Raw genomic sequence first — 25,573 nt, 5'->3', positions numbered from 1 at the left:
AAGCTGCAGCTCCAACACTCCCCCCACCTCCTCCTCCTCTCTTCCCCTTTTATTGAACAGACTTAAACACAAACACAATTGGACATGCTGGAAACCACACAATGGCACAGGGGGGGAAAGTGAAGTCATACTCTGCGCACGCATGGGTGCCTAGGTCAGGGGGCAATCAACAGCACCCCTGGCTACTGTGTCTCAGCTCCCCGATATAAAGGACAAGCTCTGGAGGGAGGGGTAAGAGGGGAGAGAGAAAGAGAGAGCAGAGGCGGGGGGATTTTCTTCTTAGTTGGCACTTTCAAATGAAGCTGCTGAGGAAGTTGGTGAAAAGCAGTGAGATAAATGAAAAATTTCCTCCTCTGCTAAACTCTTCACACAACAGGGGAGGACCTTTTAAATGTAAACAGATGTCTTTTAAAACACTGAAGTGGCATGCGGAGCTGCAGAGCCAATCCCCACCTCCTCCGAAGCCTCCAATATAGCCCAAAACATTGTTTGTTTCACGAAACAAACTGTCGCTGTAGCTGAACCATTGTTTTCCTTATTGTTCTCCCACAAACTTACAGCATGTGGTTGTATTCAATAGTTTCTAGACAGGGTGAGTGAGTCCAGGGAACTAAGTATAGTTTAAGTATAGTTTTACCAGGCCAATAAACATGCTCCTCAACATTACATGAGTTGTTGCCAAGTGCCAAGCCCACAACCTCATTTTCCTTATTTGATGGATGATTCATCAAGGTGCAAGTGTGTCTGTGTGTGTGTGTGTGTGTGTGTGTGTGTGTGTGTGTGTGTGTGTGTGCCTCAGAAAGAGGGAGGGAATGGGGGAATGGAGGGAGACAGGACAGAGAAAAACAGATTAGGGGATGAGACAAATGACCCACATGATATTGTCAAATAAATAGAAATCCTAGCTACCTGTATGTACACTCATTGCAAGGTGTATCTGAAACAGGCCAAGCTCTTGAGCACGGCCACAAAGCTGTCAAAGCACGGCCCTGTTTATTTTTGCAAAGAATGTTAACACCGTGTGCATTCCTCTATTCCCAAATTGCTGTGTTAAATTACCGTTGCAGGGAACGGCTGCTATTCCTGAGGGGAGCTGACTGGGGAGAAGCGACAAAGGAAGCTGTAGTATCCCGCCGATTGCAAACACCTGTCGTCCTGCAGGCTGTTAACACCTCTCTGTTTACAGCGGGGAATGGAGCTCACCTTGATCTCAGCTGCCCCTGTTTGCCAGGGACCTGGCAAAGCCACTGGTCATAACAAGCTGGGCACAATTTGAAGGCTTGCTTAATTATAAGAACCTAAGCAATGGTTATTGAAACTTTTTTTTTTTACCATAAAAAAGTAGCCGCTAGGATGGAGCTGGTTCCTGCATAGACAGTAGCTCATGTTAAATTGCCAACTTGTTGTAAAAGTCTGACAAAAACAAGGCTTTGACAACATGCAACAACACCAGCTTTAAATCTGATTTACTGAGGAATTCCCTTCAAGAAGCCGAGGTGGTGATTTACATGACAGATCACCAGCCTTGTCAGAAGGTGGAAGTGAAGACTTAAAAGCAGACCTGGATGGCTCTTTGAAGCAAATGCAAATGATGCTAAGTAACAGGGATCACATGTTTGGTTAAGGATGTGACTTTAAATATCAATAGGCCTGTGTGTTGTTGGGAAACGCTTCATGACAGCCTGTTAAGTTTGCAAAAAAAAAAAAAGAAAAAAGAAAAAAAAGCAACTAATGACAGGTAGACATGCCAAAACCTCTTCAGAGCAAACTTCCTTTCTCTCCCAAGACAGAGAGACATCCACACCTTGACAGCGGGACCGTTATCTGAGGTGTGTCCACACTTTGCACACACTGAACAGCACACAGGCTCCACGGACGAAATGACAGTGGAAAACATCGATAACGCCCATCAAAAAAAAAAAAAGAAAAAAGAAAAAAAAAAAGCCACTCTTTCCATCAGGTATCCTCAGAAAATTCACGGCACAGCAAACTCGCAGAAGAAAACCCCGTTGCCTGCCCTCCCACGAATTACTGTTTTTAGCACGACAGAAACAAGTGGCTCTTACTAAGCGAGTTCGCCCATCCCATATCTGATTATACAGGTTTGTTTTGACAAAACAACAGCGAATTTCCTGCATTACCCCAGTTCCTTTCAGCTACACTGGGTGGCACAACGCATGAGCATGACTTGATAGACAGCACATGTTGTCAGACTCGCGACAACAAAAAGCCTGGCTTTCACAATAAAAAATAATAACTAGCCTAAATAGTAACGGTCGCGGTAAATTGTCGCTCAACGGAGTCGCAACAACCCATGACGTAAATACATGGAATGATGCAGTAGAAAAGCAGCCGTTAACAAGTCATCAAAGTCCTTTAAATTAACATCAAAATTAAGTAAAATTAAAAGTTGCGTGTGTAATACAAACAGAACATAAATATCGTAGGATCGCACCCCGAAGAGAGCCCTTTAGGCTACTTTTTAACCGTATAAACAATATTTTCGCACCACAATACGGTGTCTGAAAATCCGTCGAGCTTCGCATACCGAAACGCAGATTATGCATCCACTTGTAACATTAAAGTAGAGGGATTAGGATAAGAAATAACGGAATAGACGCGGAGTGTGTTTAGAGGTTCGCTCGCGTCCTCCGTCGAACAAGAAATCAGGATTCCCAGCGCGCGACTGGAGAGGATCCGCTGTCCTTATATGGGCTGCGCTCGCCCTGCTCACACAGGCAGCGCGTGAGATATTCCTCGTTCTCCGGAACCTCTCTTACCCATCCATGTCTCTACCAAGCTTTCTGCCGCTACTTTACTATCAAACACCCTTGTTAAAAACATTCTTTCGTGAGCGACACAGAAGTAAAAACACTGTGATAAGTTGAAAGACGAAGAAAAGAGAGCAGCTCAAAACGTGCTTCAACACAACAACACGAATTTCTTCTCTTTCCTGCCATAAAACACAATAACGGTGTCGTCGATAACATAAAGCTAATCTGAAGCACATAGCAGGCAGGACTGAATCAGGCCAAATGCGCTCTGTCAGCTCGTGTCGTGCAGCAACAGTGTCCTATCGCTACCTGCTCCGAGTGAGCAAAAGACAAGAAAAAACAGAACAAACAGTTGTGTTCCCTCTGTTTCAGAAACACAGGTGATGTCCTCTGCGTTTTGGACAAAAGAACAGTTAAAGCTATTTTTTCCCAACCAACAAATTGTTAAAGACAGTCTATCGAGGTCCGCAATAACAATCAGGTAGCCTCCCGCTTCTCACAGAAACAGGTCCGAGTTTGGTGGTGGGCTCAAACTCGACAGAATGAAAGTAAATCAATGAAAGCAGAGTGTGTAAAGAGGAGGAAAGTATTTTTAAAAGAATAAAGAGGTATAAAGTGGAGACTAAAGCTGGTCCACTCATTACAGGGTGAGGTGCGTATAACGGTCTCCGGTGCAGCGGACCGCTAGGCGGAGGGAGAGACGCGACCCAGGTATAACGGTACACCACATAGGGCTGTAATACAGCGCTCACTTGCTACTTCACAGCACTTTCAGTTACTAAAACCCGGCCAAACTTTTCGCTGAATTTACCGGGAGACAGAACAGCCTCTAGACCGTTTCCCCGAAAGAAAAGCTCCGCGTCGGAAGTACTTTTACTCACCGTTGTTCCTCCTCGGGTTCGCCTGCTTTCTGCGCTTACACCTGGGGCCATCCGCCATGATCCTTTCGTTGTGTCTAAATGCTGCCGGAGAGTCACCTCCTCTCTCACCCCCTCTCCCCCTCCTCCTCCTTCTCCCTCCCTTTCACCTCCCCTTCTCCGCACCTGGTTTACGACACTCAGCTTTACGACATCACCTTCCCGCACCTCCCCGACCCACGCTGCCAGGAGGCGACCATTCATAGTAAGTACTGGAAGCGCGAGATGACTGCATGCGCGCTGTACCTGCCCAGCCTTTACAGTGTGAGCTCACACTAAGTGATACAGCCATTTCTTTCTGTCTCCAGTCAGTAGAAGGTATGGGCCTAGGTGATAGTGGTTAGGGGTTGTGTCACAAACTAGGCTACCTGCAGTTTATCTGAACACAATGCAGGTTTAACATGTATTTATTTATACATTAGAAAGAAACGTTGTGCTTTATTTATTTATTTTATGACTTTCTTTCTCTTATACACACACACATATAAGGAACTGATTGAAGATGAATTATTTTGTGCTATAATCAGTGCACTATATATTATGATAAGCACCTTTAATGTGACATTTTGCCACCCAGCTTTGACCTACTGACCAACGTATCATACGTGTGTGTTAGTGTGTGTACTTGGAGGTTCGTCTGTGTCCTCTTCATCACCGCTGCAGTGAGCTTCGCTCTGGAGAACAGCGGGGTCTTTCTTTAGGTGGAGGATTGAATCAGTGATGACAGTCTCATGACCTCTTCCTCTCCCTAACAGACACAAGCTCTGTCTGGTGCGTTGCTATCCTACTGTGCAACATACACACACACACACACACACACGCACGCACACACACACAGGCACGCACATCCTTGTTTCCATCACTTGCACACAGACACAAACTTGCACACACTACTTATCACACTGGGCTCTCTTTATAAACTCGCACAGAATGAAAAGATGTTTGAGGTCCCATGACATACAATTACAGGTCAGAGGTGCAGCAGTTGCTGCGAGGCTATGGCTATCCTTGAAGCAGATGACTGTCAGGTTTCTGATGCTTGGACCTCTGCATGTGAGATGTCATCATTCAGTCTATTGTGGCAGACTGTGTAACCCAGTTCTGCCTCAAGTTGGGTGTCCTGCATTGTCATGACAGGCTGTTTAATGAGGCCATGGCATTTTGTAATTGCAAAATTACAATCCCAAGATGTCATCATATAACCATATACTAGATATTACTGTATGTCACAGGCATATAGCCTTAACAGACTGCCCATTGCTTGACAATCAGCATATCATTCAGCTATGTGTGACAGCTTGTATACATAGGATGGCAGATCCCTGGGCTGAATAATTCAGTAGCAGCAGAGCAGTCCAGCTCTCAGGGCAGGCTTCCCAGACAGAGAATAATAGCTTTAGCATAAACAACACCTCCAAACTTGTTCCAGGTGGCCTCTTCCACCAATAGACAGCCTGCCTGTGGAGGACACAGTGAGGGGAGGGTGCCCAGGCTCCCCCTCTGCCTCCCCTGATGAAAAAGGCCACAGAAACAGTCTACATCAGCAAAGATCAATGATGAGACGCTACGCTAGCCATGCAGCCGTAGCGGTGTTCCCTGCACAGTGAGCCTGGAAAAATAGGATGCTTGTTATCCAATGGAAAGTCCGATCTTTCCCATTTTCCTTGGATTGCGCCGCTATTAGCATGAAGTCATTTTTCAGCGTCTGTGGAAAACAAAGAATAACAATTATACGACCACTACTAATACGAAATAGCCTGAGGACATCTCTGATGTGTTTCAGAGGAACTGGAGTAAAACAGGGTGATTTATTTTCTATGGCAGATCACTGTATTTTGTACTGGAGCAAATTCATACACCAGCGAATGAGAATTACACAGAGCTGCTTGTGTTGTTAGATACACACTGGCTTCCTGATGGCCCCTCTATGGTTTGGATGAATGCAGGGTCAGATAAGTCAATTACAAGACATTGATCTAATTTCATAATAACTGCCACCTCACACTAAAACGAATACTTCAGCTAATAAAGAGAGAGGCAGCTTTTATCATGGCGGCCCTGCAAATATCCCCAAAGACGACATACAGGTGTTATTCACCTGAATAATGACATCAGCAATAAAATCGAGATCTTGTCTTAACTAAAATGGGCCATGAAATACAATCAAAGGCTGACTCCTGCTCTTCCTATGGGGAGTTGAAACTGAGGTGAGGAGGGGGGAGAGAGTGAGGGATAAGCAGCCATCCTCCACTACATTAAGGGATCATGCTGCTCCCTGAAAATGAGTATTGATCCTCTTAGGTCCAGGATCGTTTAGGAGATTAATGTGAGTAGTGGTTGAGCTCCATGGTGCTCCATGCAGGACCAGGGGATCAGCTCAGTGGGATGGCTGAAAGGGGGGCAGGGTCGGCGGGGAGGGGGGGCAGCTTTGTCCCGTACATCCAGCCACAACCCCTAGCTCTGCGCCATCTGGGCTGTCAACTAAGAGAATCAGCTGGGTGTCTAGTTGTCAGAAGGGTGGGTAAGATAAAAGGAGGAAAGGCAAGAGTGTAAAATAGGAACAGTCTACGGGAAGGCAAAAGAGCTCAGAGTGTCAGAAGCAGGCGGGATGGATGGAAAGAAAAAGCAAGCGAAGGAACAGAGGAAACGAGAGTAGAAGAGAGGAACAGAAAGTGTGAAAGGAGGATGACGGAAAAGGTACACCCTGCCCTGCTCCAAATAGAGAGGAGAAGCAGGAGGCAGTGGCAGTGATAGAGAGAGACACAGCAAAGACTAAACTGCTTAATCTCTCCCAAGAGATGGCAGCTAAATGTGAGGTCCTCCTCCCCGTTCCACAGACCAGCTTCCCCCACACAACACTGCACTATCACCGCCATGGCACTCTGCTCGGCTGCAGTCAAGGCAGTTATCCAGCTAAAAGATACACAGACACCTACACTCACACTCACACACATTAAAAGTGCTCAAAAGTGCTCAAGTGGAGCCCTCATTGCAACTGATACTCTGGAGAAGAGAAAAGCTCAATTTCAGCCTGAAAGTGAAGCGCCACGCTGCACAAAAAAGAGCTGTGAGAATGGAAACAGGGTTTGAAGGGAAAACCAGCATTTGATTTATATATTCTGCTGCTTTTAACAATCTGGCTCGCTGCAAATAAACAGATCTTATTGCAAGCCTGAGAATTTTCTCATGTCTGCATCGAGAGGTCAAGTCGCCCCCCTGGGGAAACTCCTGAAACAAATATCAGCTGAAGTATTCAACAGTAGTTGAATGCATGCTGTCAGAGTCAGGCGCCCAACAATACAATGTTTTGAAGACCAGATGTCAATCTCTTGGTTTTCCTCTGCCAAGCCGGAGTATTCACGACTCTCTTCCGTCTTCTTCTATGGATTTTTCTCAAGACAGGAAGTGGCTGACACACTTGCCACACCCCAAACATCATAGTTAGGGGGGGAGGTGAATAGGACAGAGCCAAAACACTCACTCACATAGTAGTTTGCTAATACTAGTCCTCTACTAAAGGGGCACTCCACTCACAGTTCCATTTAGTTGTTATGAGGAGTACTAATCAGCAGATTAGAGCAGCTGAATAATGTCTTTTGTGGCTCTGGAGGGAGCACTCCAAATTCTGAAAAGATGACTCTGTTGATATTGTCAGGCTTGGACTTAGAGACTAATCGTTTTAAACAGAAATAAATGTATTTCCCGCTGAAAGCATGGAGGAATATTGTTCGTGTACAGTTCGTGTACTTGAATATTTCCATTTCATAGGACTTCATGCATGTACTCCACTACAGTTCAGACATTTATTTAAAAGCTGCAGTCGATTGTCACTTACCCTATTAAGATTTTACACACAGAACTCATAATGAGCCAATAAAGTATGATGCAAAGCAATTACACTTTAAATTACCCAACTGTATATAAAAGCATTTAAAACTAGCTCCACATTGTGTTTTCCTGTAATGAAATGTGCTATATAATTAAAATTGCCTTGCCTTAACCAACCACAACTGTAAAATGCTGCTTACACATGACTCCATCAGTAACAATAATCCAGTGATGTGCTGTGAATGTGATAATATAACAATCACAGGGGACTGAGTTCGTTTACTTTTGACACTTAAGTACATGTTGCTGATAACATGTACCTTTACTTAAGTGACATTTTCAATGTGAGGCTTTTATCTTACTTGAGTTTGAGATGCTGTAAGGCTTTTATTTAAATCATGATGGTATGACCACTGCGACCATTCCTGTGCTGATGTCAAAAATCTCAAGCACAACCCAAAATAACCCTGATGACATCATTAGGGTTGTTTTCTGAGATTTTACAAAGCTCCCCCAGAGCCACAGAAGGCATTATAGAACTGTTGTCACAGGCTGAGCGGGACTCCCCATTACCTTTAATCTGAAGCAAAACTGGAGGGATGAGAAATTTTGATTTCCTCTCTCCCTTTCTTTCTTCACTTTATGAGTCAAAAATCAAGATTAGATAATAGCTCTCAGGGAGGATTGGCACACAGCGGGGGTGAAGAAGCCCCTTCTGACACTCAGAGTTACACAAACAAACACAAACTCCCCCACTCCCATGATTCCACAGGGGTGGGTGGCCACACGGCTGAGAGCTCCTGACCTGCGGGTGAACGTAACGCTGCCTGTCTCCACGGCAGGCCAAGATATATACTTGTTTTGGCTAGCTGGACGTGTGTGTGAAGTTATCCTAACACATGCATGCACATACACATGAATCCACACACACAACCTCAGTGCTCCAGCCAGGCTTGCCCTAGTCTTCTCCCTCCTCTTGTGACTGTCAAAAGGAGACAGCCATCCTCTGGAAAGCCCAGAGTAAATTTATACTGTATTTATTGGAGCGCCTGTTGCATTTTACTGTTCATTTGTCCTTGCGGCTGGAACAGCGTTTGTGCGCCCTGCAAAGACGTCAAACTCAGTCTATCAAGGCGTTATTTTTGGAAGCATCTTCTCTCACAGTTGAAACCAGTGAGCGCTGAAATAATACGTGTGAACTGAGGTGTACTGCAATGGCCCGATGATGCTATTAATCAGGTGATGCAGCCTCTGACCATCTGCTTCTATCTTTAATGGTTTGCCCAAATCCTACCTGTGTGGAAATCAAACACCTTGTGGAAGTATTTTGTCTCTATTCTGCTTTATTAAAGGGTTGCTGTCACCCAAATTTAAAACAAATGCACATTTTCAACAGGCGAGGTCTGCTGAAGCAGATTGATCTGTTTTGCATGCTCAAGCTTTGTGATATCTGTCTCTGAGGTGGAGCTGAATGGAATTTCATGGTTGGTGCTGAAAACATTACAAAACGACCTCAGCTAAAACAAATCATTTGAACTATTTTTCTGTCAAAGAAATCAACACGGTTCACAGCATGCACTGTGGACTATTATGGGGACACAGTTTCTGTAAGTGGTCGCTGCTGTGGACTTGTGAAGATGCATTAATTGATCTTTTGGTCACTTGGGGAAGCAGAACAAGGATAGAACACCACAGTGACATGTAATCACCTTTTAAAGAACCAGTCTGTAAGATTTAGGAGCATCTGTTGGAGGAATATGGCAGAAATGGAGTATAATATTCATGTGTTTGTGTTTTCATTAGTGTATATTCACCTGAAAATAAGAGTTGTGTTTTTGTACCTTAGAATGAGCTCTTTATATCTACATAGGGAGCGGGTCCTCTTCAGAGTCCACCATGTTGCAGCACCATGTTTCTACACCAGCCCAGCGCCGACAAGCCAAACACTGACTCTAGAGAGCGCCTTTAGTGTTTTGGTGAGTTTCACGGGTACCACAGGTTCTCCTACATGCTTGCAAGGGGAGGGATGACTTATCCCTACACACTGGTCCTTTAAAGTTATTATGCTAAATGTGTAATGCAACAAGCAACTGCATATTTACACATCCGTCAGACACAGAGTATTTACATTGATTTGGAGTGATGTTTCTCATCGCCTGGTGAATCTAAGTCCAATATACATTCTGCTTTTAGCTTTATTTTTGGTCTCTACCAGCTCCTCAGGGAAATATCTGTCTGTTTATTGGCTTCATGCTCCACCATGTCCATTAACTAATTGCTAACATTGTTTGTCTGCTGTTTGGAGCTGGAGAGGTAGTGTGCAGTGGGTTAATCAGAGCTTCAGAACAGCGTCCTGCTGAGGCTGTAATCAAGTTTGACGAGAGCAGCGAGGTTGAACTAGACCAGTAAAGTTGTGGGTCATAAAACCAAAACAACGAGCTAAAAGAAGCAAAAAAGCTCCGTAGAATTTAGGAGTGCTGCAGAGCTGGGTAGTATTTCTACAGGGGTGTGTGACTTAACGCTGCCACTTTTAGCATACATTTTTTTAGCCATTGTTAAAACAAACAAACAAACAAAAAAAGGAATGATTAGTGCAGCTTTAAGTGCTTTTGTCCAATGCTGTGAGCAACCTTCCTTCACCTCCACCGTATTGGAGTGGAGGCAGAAATCTCAGAGATTAAATCAGCAAACGCTGAGCAAATAAAACCAATCTGCATGGATAGATACCACTTGAGGTTTTGATTTGCTTCACAACAATTACTCATGGCAGCTCACTTTTCAATGACGACTGATGTGACCTTACAACAAACACTTATAGGTTGCGTATGAGTGTATTTGTGTGTACATCACCTTTCCATTACAAGGACACGCATCTGAGACTGTGATGTATATAGGTACAATGTCGAGGCTCTATGAGTGAATCGTGTGTGGGTGGTTTGTGTATGTGCTTATGTTTCGATCTGTGATAGGCCACTGCGATTTTCACTGGATGAATATGAATACCACACACCTACACTTTTCCCACACGCACTCACAGCACATCAGAACATTTTTCTCTGTACATGAATAGCGGCAGAGCACTATAAATGAACATCCAAAATGCCAGCCAATTACTATGGTGTCCCTTTACTCAACCTCTCCATATTAAGCCCTGGTTGTCAAACAGATTGTCTCCGGTGCTCCGAGCAGCCCGCGCGGTGAAACAGTTTTCATTAAGGGAGGATTGCCATGGGCCTTAGGTTGGCGGCTTAATGTAATTTCACAGCTCAGCGTCCGTGCGGCCACTTCAGGGTCCAACCATGGCCACCCACACCTTTACAAGAGCCAGCGAGAGGTGCTGAAAGGGTGACAGGTTGCTAGTAAGTTTTAGGAGCGAAAAGGGAGCCCCAAAATGAAATTCCAGCACAGGAAATGACTGCAATAATAACATAACAGCCAGTAAGGCTTTGGAAATAAACATGTACAGAGATAGTCCTCATTTAGTGTTTGTAATGAAGTGTTCAAGAAGGGGAAACTCACTCAGCAGTGGGTATGTTCAGTAATCTGATGCGGAAAGGTTTAAAGAAATTAAGTGGGATCCTTGCAGGAATATTATGGAAATTATCAGTGATGCATTGCAAGATTTGGTTGAAACACTGAATTCTTTTAAAGCTTTTCCTGGCTGTATTTAAAAGGACAGTATTATGTATGAAATATGGCATGAAGCTCATACTGTAGTTCTAAAAACCCTGTGCATCTTTGTCGAAGAAATGATATATATAAAATATATACGGTTGATTAGAAAGATGTTCACTAGGGGCCAGACTTACTTACATTACCAAACCCCTCAGCTCAGAGTGATCTAACTCATTAGTCATAAGAGATGCTTATGTGTGGGCATTTTCTTGTCTCAGGTGTGCACACGCGTGTGCAGATTTGCACTCGAACTGTTCATCCCCGATCACCTCTTGAGTATTCACCCCGAAGGTGCAAGCCAAACGTGCACCAAAAGTCCCTATTAGAAACATGTGGAGAGAATCACACATCAATGTGACATCTGGACAAAACTGAAAGCGAGATAGACTAGTGTTTCATTTTCATGTTTTACAACTCTGGAAAGAGCGAGAGGACTTCATGGCTGGGAAGGGAGCAGAGGTCCAAAGAGTAACAAAGCCAGGCTGCTGGAAACCTAACATACAAATACGAGTGCACAGAGGCCGGGACACACACACTGAAAGCAACCAGATAATCCAACAAGGAGAAAGAAAATTTTAAATATAATTTTCGCCTTCCTTCCCTTTGCAGATATTTCTGATGACTCTCTTTTTCCATAATTCTCTGCCCCGTGTGCCCTGAGACTAGCTGCTTAAAGGGATCTTTTTTCATTCTGACAGTGAGACAAGAAGATTTATATAAATCTCATGTGTGAGCGTTTAATGAGTGGTTTGCATGGTAGGAAATATGCAGCTTCCCTTTCTTACTGAAAGTTTGATAGAGGATTTCTATCATTCTCATGTCTGTATTGTAAATATGAAACTATAGCCAGGAGATGGTTAACATAGTTTTTAGCTGGGGTTATGTGCTGGACTCTTCCTTGTCTTTTGTCACTGTGAGGTTGCCAGACAACCAGCAGAGGCCTCAGTAAGTTGCTCAGCCCAGCCAAGAAATAGCGTAGCGTATCCCAAACAAAGCCACAAACAGTTCTTTTCACACTTGTGTGAATTAAACAAACAAGATATTATGTTTGTATTGGTGAGCTTTTGAGGTGCTGGTAGACTGTATTTACTTTGGGACAGAGCCAGGCTAGGTGTTTCCCCCTCAGTCTAGTCTTTATGCTAAGCTAAGCTAATTGGCTAGTGGCTGTGCCTCATATTTAACCGACATCGGACTCTCAGCAAGAAAGCAAAATGTATTCCCAAGAATGTCTATTCTATTCCTTTAAGTATGGATCAGGAGTCAGGACATGTTTAGCCTAGCTTAGCATAAATACTGGAAACAGGGGAAACAGCTAGCCTGCCAGCTGATAGCTACATCTTTGTGTTGCATTTATGTGCTCGTTTGTGTTATCAATATATGTGAGGGTAAAGAGATATCTCTGTCTGACGCTTACAAAGTTGACCTATGGTCTCAGTCTTCATGCTAAGCTACACTAACTGGCTGCTAGCTGTAGCTTCATATGTACATACATATATGAGTGTGGCATCGATCATCTCATCTCATTTTTAGTATTTCCCTAAATGTTGCCCTTTTCCCTTGACCTGGCCCCTTTGAACATAACTCAGCTTGACATACTGATTCCTCACATGACCGTGAAGCCACACACACACAGAAATGTGACTTTCATGATGCCAGACAAATTACACCTAAGGCACCCCTACCATCTGCTCATATTCCAAAGCGCTAACCAATTATATAACTGTTGGAAAAAAGGTTATTTTAAATCAAAGAACAAAGTGTAAAGGTATATTCTTTGTCTATATGACAAGAATAAAGTCTTAACTAAAACAAAGCATGACGCGGTGAATGAGTCAAAAACAATCAGCCCAGCCTTCACGTTATGAGTCACGAACAAGAGACGCTCATGCTTATTCAGTGTGTCCACTGAGGTGTGCAGCCTCTTCATTTAATATTTCCATAAGGTTGCATATGAGTGTATGCCAGGCAATCCCTGTAATAAGGAGGTAATGTATTCTGCGCCAATGGCAAAAAGGTACGCTTGAAACATCCCTCACAGGAGCAGCAGTTTTCAACTTGACAGTGGACACATACATAATTAAGCCAACTAAAAAAATGAATATTTCATCTCAAAGCATTTTCATCTCCAAACATCAAAACACCTCAATGTCTCACATAATGAGCAAGGTAAATTACTTTTATTCACAGAGGGAATACGCAACAAGGAATGCTCACTCAAAGGACCTTCCTTAAAAAATATATCAGCTCGAAAAGAAGAGGGAGAACTTATACTACTTATTTTTTCATTTTTCCAGAATTCTTTGTGTCCTTGGAGGAGCTGGTTGTTTTAACATGCAAAAAGAGCTAATTCTTTCCTACGATTGTTTGCCGAACCGTTTTTCTAAGCTGTAATTGTGTTATTATGTTATATTACAGTGTCAGCCTTAATGCTTTGTAGCCTGATCTGGCTATAACTCATACTGACCTGTAATTCATGACATGTCATCCATGAGTCGCCTGAGGACTTTTGGGTTTACAGATATGTAGGCACATGCCAATGGAGAATATAAATTATTCCATAACCTTGCAGTAGCTGAATTTTACTAGTGTGGTCTGTGTAAGTGTAGCTTTTGCCAAATCTTCTCCATTTCTGTGATGGCATGGAGGTTCTCAAATGTCTGAGTTTCCAAAGAATGGGTTGTAAATTATATGGCAGCACAGTGGCTTAAAATGGCTGTGTGATACAGGAGGAACGTAGGTGCTGCATAGTGCTACAGCAGCACTGCACTGGTGAGAATCACTTTGACCGTCAAACCTGACTCAGACTGACTCCCTGTACACCTTCATGGATGGGAATTAACCTGCCACAGCTTGAAACGCTTTACTGAGCGCTGGTCGATACTGTCATTATCCTAAAGCAATTCTTAATTCTATTTGGACCTGAGCTAAAGATCCTTGTATTGATCACAAAGTCGGGATGCCACAACTACTTTTTTCTATAGTTGAGACCTCTATGTGTTGTTAAAATAAGCTCTTAGCTCATATTGTCCAGAGCGCCATCCACAGCCACACATTGCTGATCATTTTAAATGTTTAAACACATGCTCCAGAGTGATACCTGAGGATTTATTCGAGTGTTACAGTCATAAGGCACACATGCTTGTGAGTGGTACCTCAGCGTTTCATCAAGGGTAACAGAAAAAGGCAACGCTCTTTCATATCCTGTTTTGGGAGATGAGAAATTTTGATATCACTCGGCGAGCACTATCAGCATGAAACAGAGCCTTTCAGAAAAGCAGCAGTCATAACACCTGTACTGAAGTTCCTGATTACACGTCTTTGTTCTCAGAGCTTCTGTCACTGCTGCTGCCTCTCAGTGTGTGTGTGCATGTGTCTGCGTGTGTGTGTGTGTCTGTGAAAGAGACTAACAGAGAGACAGAAAAAGACATAAAATAGAATGAAACTGAATATGTCTTTTTCTGTTTCTGCCTGTCTGTCATCCACACACACACACACACACAAGCAGAAAACATTGCCACCTGCCACAGACTATACACAGAGGCCTGTGACGGTGGTTAACAGAACAGGACATGTGTAGCCCCAGGTGACTCAAATTGCAAAACTAACAACACCATGCTTCATTGCACCAAGAACGTGGTGTGAAATACCAGTAGAAAGGGCGCGTGTGTATGTGTGTGTCAGTTCACATGTATGTCTAAATGTGTGTGTTTATGAGCATGCAATGTGTCATAACGGAATCATCCTATAATGTATGCTATTAACTAATATGAACTTCATTAGGGTTATAAAAGCTGACTGAAGCATAAACAAAAAAACAAGGAGAGCAAATTGTTATCATTAGGACTCTAAATGACAGGATTATTCCTTCTTTTATTATTGCTGTAAGAATGACATATTAGTGGAAACACAGCAACCAGAGCACAGTCTTAGTGGGAACTGTTCTGTAGTAGCAGACACAATTATAGCAGCAGTTGCTTAAAAGAGGCTGTGAATTGCTTCATATACTGCATACTGTGACCAGGGTGTTTGCTTCATTTACTGGACTATTTTGCACTTGTGCAAAGTTTGACCATGAAAGTGCTCTGCTGACATACTGAAATCTGACTTAACTTCAGTATTTCAGTTTCATGCTGCTTTTTATTTTTACTTTACTACATTTCTGAGGAAATACTTACTTAACATAACTTGTTGAGGCCCTCCTGACCTTCACCAACACTCCCTTTGTAGTGTATATGCACCCTACTGTACTGATAGTATACTATGTGAACATAAATTAAGTAATGTAGTACTTAAAGCTAGACAGGGACAAGGCTAGCAGCATCAATTGAGTACTGTGTGTATGTGTGTGTGTGTGTGTGTGTGTGTGTGTGTGTGTGTGTGTGTGTGTGTGTTGGTGTAAGCACCTTATATGTACGTTATGTGGGGATACATGTAGGAGCATGAATGCACACTGTATATGTGTGTACATGACCACATGTTCAACATGCAGTAAGTCTTGTGCATCTGTATGCTTTTCATGTGAGATGAAGATGAACATGTGTAGTCTTTGAAAACAACTTTCCCTCCTGGGACAAGTAAGACCATCTATCTACGTAATAGGCAAGGCACTCAAGGCAAATTTATTTATGTAGCACATTTCAAACCAAACCAAAGTGCTTTACAGAGTGCACATGCAAACGCATAGGAAACGAGTGATTACACAATGAAAGAAAACAAGCAAAAGCACACAGAATAAAAACAATAAAACAAATAAATACATTTGATTTAAAAGAACATGAATTAAAAGTTATGGTAAACAGGTATGTTTTTAGCTTGGATTTGAAAGCAGTCAGCATTGTCTCAAGTCACTTCTTCTGTCAGTTTGTTCCACATAATAATACAAATCCATGCAAAAATAATACAATAACCAACTCATTTGGGCTTTTGCTGCCTGTTCAGGTCTGGGGCCCTGGTGATCCAGCCTGAATTGTTATACAGGAAATTAAATTACCACCAGTAAATAAAATACTTTAATTACAGATGCACAGATCCAATGCACAGAATTTGGTCTCAGCATTGATGCTGACCTTGTTAAAGCAATTTGGTATTAGCTGTGACATGAATCACTTTACATTAAATGCAATTTCTTAGTCAGTGTCATTGTACATTTCTGTTTCCTCTATTCAGGCTTGAAGTTCAGTTTTTAGGGCCACAGCAATCCTTACATGAAAGTGGTACCAATGATTTCAAAACAGTGAGACACAGACTTTAAATGTGTGAAAAAGAGAGTACACCTTGTATTGGACTGGTACTTAGTATCAGGGAGAGGAAATGTTTAGCTACAACAATTAAAAGCTTCTTTATGGTGACGCATCAGTAATAAAAATCCATTAACATAACACAGAATAGATATTACACTGACAGAGTCAGTTAGTCTGCATAATGAGTTGGCCTATTTTTACTTTTGACATTTTCAGATTTCTTACAGGGATATTCCATCTATTTAATATTGCATTTCCATAGAGTGTCCCGTTAATTTATAATTAAACACCAGGACTTTTGTTTTAATGAAGCATTTCGCAATATGGTATTGCTATGTTTACTGAAATTAAGCAACTGAATACCTTCCACTATTGCTTGTTAGTATTATTCTGTTGCTAAAGAGCTAAAATCACCGACATAGACGATAATTTCGCTCTGAGTGCGCATGTATGTGTTCCCGCGATATCACGACAACGTTGCATAGCTGTTACAGTGTCCAAAACGCTGTGATGTTTGTGACGCGCGCTCAGCTGTAGCCGTGACAGCGCTGTGTTGTACAGCTACAGGTTACTACACAGCCGCTGATTGGCTGCATTGACCGAGCAGAGCAAAGTAGGTCCCTCACGGGCCGTACCATTTCTGCATATACAGGGTTTGTGTTGGAAATTACTGACTGCAAGACGTCGTTTCCTCAACCATCTTAAAGCCTTAATGCTCACTGAAACATAAACATGGCTTGTGCTTAACTGTAATTTAATATTTTGGTACCCATAAGCCGAGAAATGTGGCTGATTCATAAATCGGTCATATTTGTTCCACCCGCCGGATTAAGATAACGGTTTGGCTCAAAATGGCTGGAGAGAAACACTTATGAGGATCGACGGTTTTACCAGGTATTTACGAAAAATGAGCCTGTCTGTAGTTTGAAGGCGCCTCCTCCACATAACTGGGGACCCAGGTGAGACATGTTTACAGTAATTCCAACATTTTCACCCAGCCCGCTGCTTTTCAGGAGAGAAAACGAGGCCAAACCGGGCTCGTTTGCAATGTTGTCACGGTAGCCTCTACATGCAGCAGCAAGGAGCTCTGGCTTTGGTCTGTTATTTACATTATGAGTAACAGCTTCAAACTCAAACAACAGTGTGTACAAAGTGTTGGTTTTGCATGAAAGTGCACATGCAACCAGCAGCGGATAGATAAACGCATCGCAGATGTCACACTGTGTGTGTGTAGCTAATGCAGAGCAGGCCTGTGGCTAACCCTGCAGCTGTGCACCGCGGACATACGTCATCAGGCTAGGATTCCCTGCAGTCAGGTGTACACAGACACGAACCAGATGTGAGAGATGTGCAGACAGTGGACTGACTTTTACTGACCTGCGAACAGCCTCACGTCTGACCTCAACTCGCCTCCTGTGTGTCAGCAGTGCTGGATGTCCACCTGTGCAGGTGTGCGATGACAGACGTGAACCTCAGAGAGGGAGTTTGTTATGCTGTTATTCTGTGGATATAATAACAAACACTGAATGCAGGGAAGAAGCTCAGCCCAGTTAGAGTAAAAAGAAAGACTTTGGGATGAGTAAACACATTAGCCTGGTAAAACAGAATACAAAGTCCAGCCAGTATTGATTTAGTCTTATATGACTGCATTTTTTAAAATTTAATTTACCCTGAAGTGTGATGTAGATGGGCCCATGGCTTTAGCAATTTGCTGACATACACAGTAAAATGACAGAAATGTGTCAGCTGTGAGAGATGCTTACACTGTGGTGTGTGTTTGGCTGTGTTAGGCCATTGTGAGAAGTGTTGCAAACTATTGAGCAGGACTGGATTTACAGGATTTTTTTAGTTTTTGCATCACTGTGATGAAGTGCCTGTATCTTTTTCAAGTATTTATTACCCTGGATTAGCCAAGAATAGAATAGTTACAGTAGTGTGATTCAAAATGAATATTATCCACTACTAGGGCCCTTACCACTTTAATAGTTGTCACTGTAGGTCACTGTCAATCTAAAATTGTTACGTCACAGTTTTACAAAGCTAAAATGAATTCCAATCATTCCTAGATATACAGATTGTAAAGTGAAAAGAAAAACCAGTACTCAGTGTCTGCTAATGCCTTAACTTTAGCTATCATAAGCTGCATTTCCATTGCCCCTAGAAATGCGCAAATCCTAAATATCACAATAAAAAACTGGCAATGGAAACACCTATATTTCGAAAATTTTCGCAAAAATCGCTAAAACATTTTCACGCTCTCATGAGGTGCTTTTCAGACGTGTCAATATTAAAGTGTATCGCAAAAGTGTAATGGAAACACTTTTTTCGCATTTACACGTCACCAAGTTCAGCGGACGCATAACACTTTCGGCCATCTTCCTCAAAGAGAATTTACGAGAATATCGGCTGGTTCACGAAACACTGTTCAACAGTGGAAACACGTGCAAGTAGCATTTGAACTTTGCAGAAATTTCAGAAATATCGCTTTTATTTTGCGAACAACTGTAATGGAAACGCAGCTATTAACTGTGTCGGGAGAGTGAAGGAAACTTAGTGCATTCCAGTGATGAAGCAATGGAGTACTGTGGCTGGAAACCAGCTACAGTTTGTGATTCATGTAGGAAAATTTGAATATTTCTGTATTTCCTAATAGATTTCTTGCACTTCAGCTCAGCGAGGTCAAAGGTTCCAGGCCTCCTGTTCCATACTATAGGAAAGCTGTGAGACCATGATTTCATGTGGCTTTGTATTTGGAGTGCTGATCTAGTGTCAGAGAGCAGCGTGTGTGACCGGTGTCTGCTTGAGACAGTTCCATGGTCCCTGAGGTGTGTGACTTGAAGATTTAGATTATAAACATCTAAGATCCTAAAAGTGAGTCGTTTGATCTGCTTTGGTGATCTGAAGATGGATTCTCAGTGAAGGAGAAAATTCCCCTCAATAAGATCCATCTTTTTGGAACTGGAAATCTCTCTCACTGTGGTATACAGTATGTTCCAGAGGGTGTTCTTGGTTTTCTCTTCCAGATACAACATTTTTTTTTTTATTTTCACTATCTGCAGCAGCCCAGTTTTTGTCACATAAAAGATGCTGTAAAGGTCAGCAAACTCACTGCACGTCTTAGCTCTTTATGTCGGCAAAGTTGACTGAAAACAGTGTGTTCTTTACAGCAACTGCTTCACTTCTACTGTTAACAGTAATTCAGAGCTGGGATGTCCCCCAATATAAACATGATTTTCTATATTATCTGAGTACTTGGGGCTTCGGTGCCTTGCTAGAGGGGTCTAGTGTCAGTCTGACGTAAGTTGGCTTTGTATGTGTCAGACTCCGACAGTATCAGATCAGTTACACAAAGGTCTGACTCATGTTAAGGAAAATTGATCAGACTCTTTAGAGAAAAAATGCTTTGTTGGGGGGTAGAAAAATCGCTGCCACTGCAATATTTTGTGCTGATAATGGAAAGCAGGTCACACTACTCAAATCTGTGAACCCTTACTTTTATGCATTTGATAGAACTGTCACACTCATACCAGAAACTCCTATGACACAGCCAACACATATTTCACACTGACTCTTGATTATCATGACATGAACAAATAGCACTTACAAAAAAAAGCCCCTTTCCTACCACCATACTTTCCAGTTTGATTGTGGTTGTCACAGTGGGAAATCCTGATTTCTGTTTGTTGTGATTTGTTGGCTCAGAAAAACATGCAGACTCCTTCTCCACTGTCCTCTTTAATGGGTCAGTTCACCCGGTTTCATTCGTCCAGGTTTTGAAATATCTGCCACTGAGGTTTCGCCTACACTCCAATAAAACGGAAGTGAATTAAATAATGATTAATTTGTAATTTCTTTGTGTTGTCTCACAATATTTAAAGAAAAAAGTCAAACTTAACAGCAAAATCTCTTTCCAGAGACAGTGTCGAGGGGCTTTTGAGTGAGATTAGTGGTTCAGCCAGATATCTTTGGCTTATTTCAGGTTTTTTAATCAAGAAGCTGACTCATTTTTAACCAGGTTACATCACCATGGTAACAGATGCTCTATAGCGAACCTGCCCCAGAGGTTAACTTCAGAGGATCACATCAACACCTGCCAACAGCCTGCCTACTGACCAGTCAGTCATAATTCCTGCAGGGTCCCAGCATTGGACATTTTACTAACTTTACAATAAAGCAACAAATATAAAGAGCAATAGATGTTTTTTATAGATCAGATGAATCGTTTTGCTGTTCCAGGGTCAGGGGCATTGGGACAGTTTACACAATCAATATTTTATCTCATATTGAGTAATCCCCTTATGGTACTGACGATGTTGCCTGTGATAGAATTTACTTTTCAACCACAGATGCAAATAAGTTTTTAGTGCCAACTCTTTAAATGTGAGGATTAGGTGTGTTTTACTGTTTTATCATGGTAATTCCATATCTTTGGATTTTGGACTGTTGATTCAACAAAACAAGATATTCGAAAACGTCACCTTGAGCTCAGGCAAACAGAGAGTTTTTTTTTTTAAATACAAAGTTCAAGCATTCTATATACAGCATTAGCAGTCAGTTTGTTGAGGAAATGATGCTTCGTTGAAGCCCTAGTCATATATTCTGTATGTTTTGTGAATCTGGGGGTTTTAGGTTGTGGAAAGTTTATGTTCTGCAATAAAAAAAAAAAAACATGCCACCAGAGAGCACTAAAAATACACTGTTAAATGTGTTTTTTGTGGTTACATTTCTTTAAAAAGACAAGAAATCCATACCAGGATTTTCCATTTAGCTTAATATATCATCTGATTGTAAGTTTTTGTTCGAGAATTTATGAGCCCCTGATATATTTAGTCTAATATAGGTCAGGCTCTTATCTGTGGACAAACTTTTTGAGGGTGGAAGGGACGGTCTGGGGGACAGCCTTATTCATCATTACTTTTAGTAATCTCAGAACGTGTTGTCAGTTTTCACTTTGTACCACAGTAAAGGTCCGTATGAAAACCAGAGTTGCAACTATTTTAATAATTGGTTATCCCTAAAAGTCATTTTTCAAGCAGAAACTCCACAAATTTTCCAAAGTTCCAGGGTGTCAAATGTGAGAATTTGCTGCTTTTTTCAGTCTTGCATTATAGTAAATTAGAGTATTCTGGGGTTTTCTAATCGATTATTAAATGTATACACCACTATAGAGTAGCAATATTAGTTTTTTCTTAACTTGGTGAACTGACCATTTAATGCTCTCATCTTTATTAAAATGCCCCACTCTGCCTGGGCTGGCTGCCTTCTGTTCACCTTGTGAGAACTCTGTGCGTCTCATGTTATATAAGTGCGGGTCACTCCAGTTAAGCAGATGCAGGTAAACAGGCCATACAGTTCATTCAAGGTCTTTGCCAGAATATGTGACGTAGCCAGTTCTGAAGCTAATCAGATACTCATAAATCAACTTTAATTCTGGCTCCAGCTCATCTGGTAAATTACATTGCCTTTCCATTCATTGCTAATTTCAGAGCAGCTCACTGCTCACTTAGAAAATTGGTTAGCCTACACATTTTTTTTGTGTGTGTGAATATTTTCTGCAGACTCAGAGCAGCTCTGTGGCCTATAGATGAGTCAGTGTGAGGAACACCCTCCCTTCCTACACACACACACACACACACACACACACACAGAGCAGAGTTTCACTGCGACGGCCTTCTTTATCTCGCAGCTCACTGTGGGAAATGTCTCACGCTTTAAGGTTCATTGCATTCAGTGATTATGAGAGAAGAGTTACACCGTGTGATATCATTTATCACAAAATATGAGTAAGGGGTTGGCATGTAAACCTGGCATCCAGTGTAAACACAGGCCAAGCAAACGACTGGAGCGTTTACTTTGGCCGCCAAGCAGTTCCAGTGTGGTTTCACATGTGGCTAGATGAGGATGGTGGAAGCAGGCAGAGGAAACTTAGATGCTTGTCTAACATTTCCGCTCAATCATAACCGAGATCACGTTACCATAACACACAAGATTTTTTTTGCTCAGGCACCGCTCATAACCAGGTTTTTGAAGTAACAGTCCAAGTAGTAGGTAATAACAAAGAAGTCGAGAGCCTTCCCAAATCTTGTTGACACTGTGCACAAGAGGTATGATAATACAGGCAAACATTCAGCAGTGGCTTGCAGAGTGGACACTGTGTAGCTGGTAGCTGATTGTGTTTTTCCGAGCTGAGTTTTGCTTCAAGGCTTGGCCTACTTTTTCAATTATAGCATCTCTACATTATGGGTGTAATATAGGCACTACAAGAGTGAATTAAAATGCAGCTCTCCTCTAAAAACATTAAGAAGCAGGCTAATTCAGTGATGCATTCAAAGACAGACTCCTTTTGTGTAGGCTTTGGAGGAAGACCTCAACTTCTGATGCAAAATTAGAAAGTCCATCAGCTTATTAAGCCAAATTGAATAAAACCGTTGAAGTTGTCTTTTTTAGTTATACCTGAATTATAAGCAGCAGATATGTATCCGTCTGTTAAGTGCTGCCCAAAGATGTCATGAGTGGAGAGCTGAAGAACAAGGAAAGTGCATCTCTAGTCTGAATAATGAATGGAGACCATATTGTGGATGGAAAATGGAGGATGTGGTTCAGTAATAGCCTGGTGAACATTTCTTTCACTGCTAAATTGTTGGTCTTGCTAGAGTCTTGTTTCCAAGAAAAGTTAATGAAAATTACATGTGATTCTTAATGACTGACTTTTACAGGATTTGTAGGCTGCAGGCAGCTAAGGCATATTATTATATTAGGCTGCTCCTTTGAGCATTAGCATGGTTCCTGGCTATGTTCCACTTCTAGCAAGCCATTTTCTTCGCTGTGTGCGTGGTTAAAAAGTTGTCATTGTGAGGTAACATCACAAGAGGGAATGAGAGTACACTGCAGCATTAGACCTGTGTGGTCATTGGAATGGCAACTGGCTGGTAGCGTTCAGATCTGTCATTTTTCTTAGTGTAATGTTATATTTATGATATGTTGTAAGTTGCTTATAAAAGAAATGAAGTCACTTAACTAGTTCAGTAAAGGCTGGTTTTGGGTAGGGTACATCTGCCACTCCATTTTTAGTCCTGCTGAAGTGCCCTTGAGCAAGGCCCTCGACCCCGAACTGTTCCAGTGGCCAAAAACCGATGAGACTGTGGTTGTACAGGCCAGTTTTAAGCAATTCAGAGTGTGGTACAGGGTGTTCCTGTTAAAAGCCATATGTGCTCAGTGAATAAAAGCTTAAAAAAGGAAGTTGTGTTCTGCCACCATCATGAAAAAGTGGCCTTGCTCTGCTACGAGAGTTATTGCAATCTGGGTTTTTTCATCATTTGCTATTTTTGTGTAGGGTTTTTTTTTGTTGTTTGTTTTTCTTTGCAGGGTATTTCTTTAACGGTCTGTTTTTGTCTACAGAGAATATACTGTATTTCTTGATATTTACTATGTGTAGTTTAGTATCAGTATTAATAATCAAAAATATTTTGCCTATAATTTCCTGTTTTTACAAGAGCTGAAACAGTTAGTCAATTGACATGTAAAAGCAAAAAAATGTGAAACTTTTCCAGTGTGAAGATTTGCTGCTTTTCTTTAGCTGAAATGATAGTGAACTGAGTGTCTTGAATTTTAGACTGCTCGTCAGGCAAAATAAGCAAAATTGAAGATGTTCATTTTGCCCTTACACTTGTGACTGGCATTTTTCATGACTTGACCTGACTTTTTTTTTTTTTTGAACAAATGATAAGATTAATGAATTAATTGTGAAATCATTAACCTTGCTTTTTTGCATGCAATAAGCGTGAATTGAATACTAAAACTTAAGTAAAGCTGTACCTTATCATGTCAGTAATGTTGTTATTTAGTGGTGCATATTAACACACTTTCAATTAAATGAGCACAAACTTGTGGGCACACAGTAAACGTGGAGTTTGTAGGCCCCCCTCACAGTGTAAGGCTAAGATCCTCAGTAAGTTCTCTGTATTGAAATAACAACTGTGTAAAACTCAGCTGTGGCGTTCATTACATCGAGGTGATGTAATATAAATGATAATCTAGATGTAAGAAGGTGATTCTCCTCTCATCTATAGAGCTGTAGGACAGGTTAAGGCCTGGTTAAAGGTTTCAACCTATACAGAGAGGTATACATTTATTTACGTCTACCAGCCTAAATTTGTCAGCTAGCTGCAGACACTAGGGAAAATATAAGTCATTTTGGGCCTACGCGTGTTTATTCTGTCTGAGACAGACTTATGAATTTAAAACCCAGGCCCACGCCTTGTCATTCCTCTGTGGTCCCTCCTACCCCAGCGATGGCACGTGCATAAAAGGCAGCAGAGAGGCGTCTACTTTCATCCCCTGTCATTTGGCTGCTTCCCAGATATCTTGTCTAACCGCTGCTCATTTCTCTGCTCGTCCCACCCACCGTCTCCTCAGCCTCTCATCCCTCTGCGTATCGTTCTTGCAAACACATTTGTGTGTCTCCCTCTCTCCATCCCACAACTATGATTTAGGCGTCAGATTTGCTCCCACTCCCTCCCAACCCTGGATCAAGTTACCCTGCCATTACTCAGTCGTTCCCCCTGCGAGGGTGCTCCATGTCAGGCACAGCGGAGCCTGCCTGCCTGCCTGCTGCCTGCCTCTCTGGACCTGCGGACTAGCACGGTTCAACCACAGACGCCCCTGGTCACTGGAGTCGCTCCAGCTATGGCACAGACTCACTGGAAAATGATGCAGACAAGGAAGCGGCGGGGTTAGCTGTAGTTTCAGAGCTGTATTTTCAATTTCTTGTGGGGTGAAGGAAACTCCAGCGTAAGTGCTGCCTTCATCTGCCTGTAGGACAGAAGAGTTTTATTAGAAATGCCTTTGTTGTTGTTTTTACCCTCAGCCTGACACCCACAAACACAAGTGTTTACTAGCAGGGTTGTGAGCTGTACAACAAGCCCAGTCCTACCATACGTCACAAGTCAACTGTGGTGATTTGTGGACCTCATCGTTTTATGGTTATGTAATGTCGGTTCCCTTGACAAGTAAAACCTCTTGTTAAACCCCCCCGCTGCCATATTCCCATAAAAGTGAGTGATGCAGGCAGTGGTATGGGCCCTTGCTACCCTGTTAAGGTTGGTCTCTTCCTACAGTATGTGTCATGGGACAGGATGGG

General features: G+C 42.2%; 2 protein-coding genes across 4 annotated transcripts in view; one reads left to right on the top strand and one right to left on the bottom strand.

Annotated features, from left to right (window-relative positions):
- The window catches only part of zeb1b (zinc finger E-box binding homeobox 1b), a 47,743-nt gene extending 44,015 nt beyond the window's left edge, over positions 1–3,728 (bottom strand). The window contains exon 1 of the mRNA XM_041961429.1: positions 3,656–3,728. Coding sequence (XP_041817363.1) covers positions 3,656–3,713 — 58 coding nt within the window. The 5' untranslated portion in view covers positions 3,714–3,728. The remainder of the gene's footprint in view (positions 1–3,655) is intronic.
- A 126-nt stretch (positions 3,729–3,854) lies between these two features.
- znf438 (zinc finger protein 438) overlaps positions 3,855–25,573 on the top strand; it is a 56,743-nt gene continuing 35,024 nt past the window's right edge. Inside the window, exon 1 of one of the 3 annotated variants that reach the window (XM_041961902.1) lies at positions 3,855–3,896. The gene's annotated coding sequence lies outside the window, so the exon portion shown is untranslated. Of the gene's footprint in view, positions 3,897–17,292; positions 17,394–25,573 lie in introns of those variants that run through there. The other 2 variants (XM_041961901.1, XM_041961900.1) reach the window with 2 other exon arrangements.

The sequence above is a fragment of the Chelmon rostratus genome, chromosome 20 (assembly GCF_017976325.1).
Source record: "Chelmon rostratus isolate fCheRos1 chromosome 20, fCheRos1.pri, whole genome shotgun sequence".
Taxonomy (NCBI): Eukaryota; Metazoa; Chordata; class Actinopteri; order Chaetodontiformes; family Chaetodontidae; genus Chelmon; species Chelmon rostratus.
This window is presented reverse-complemented; position numbering and strand designations above follow the sequence as displayed.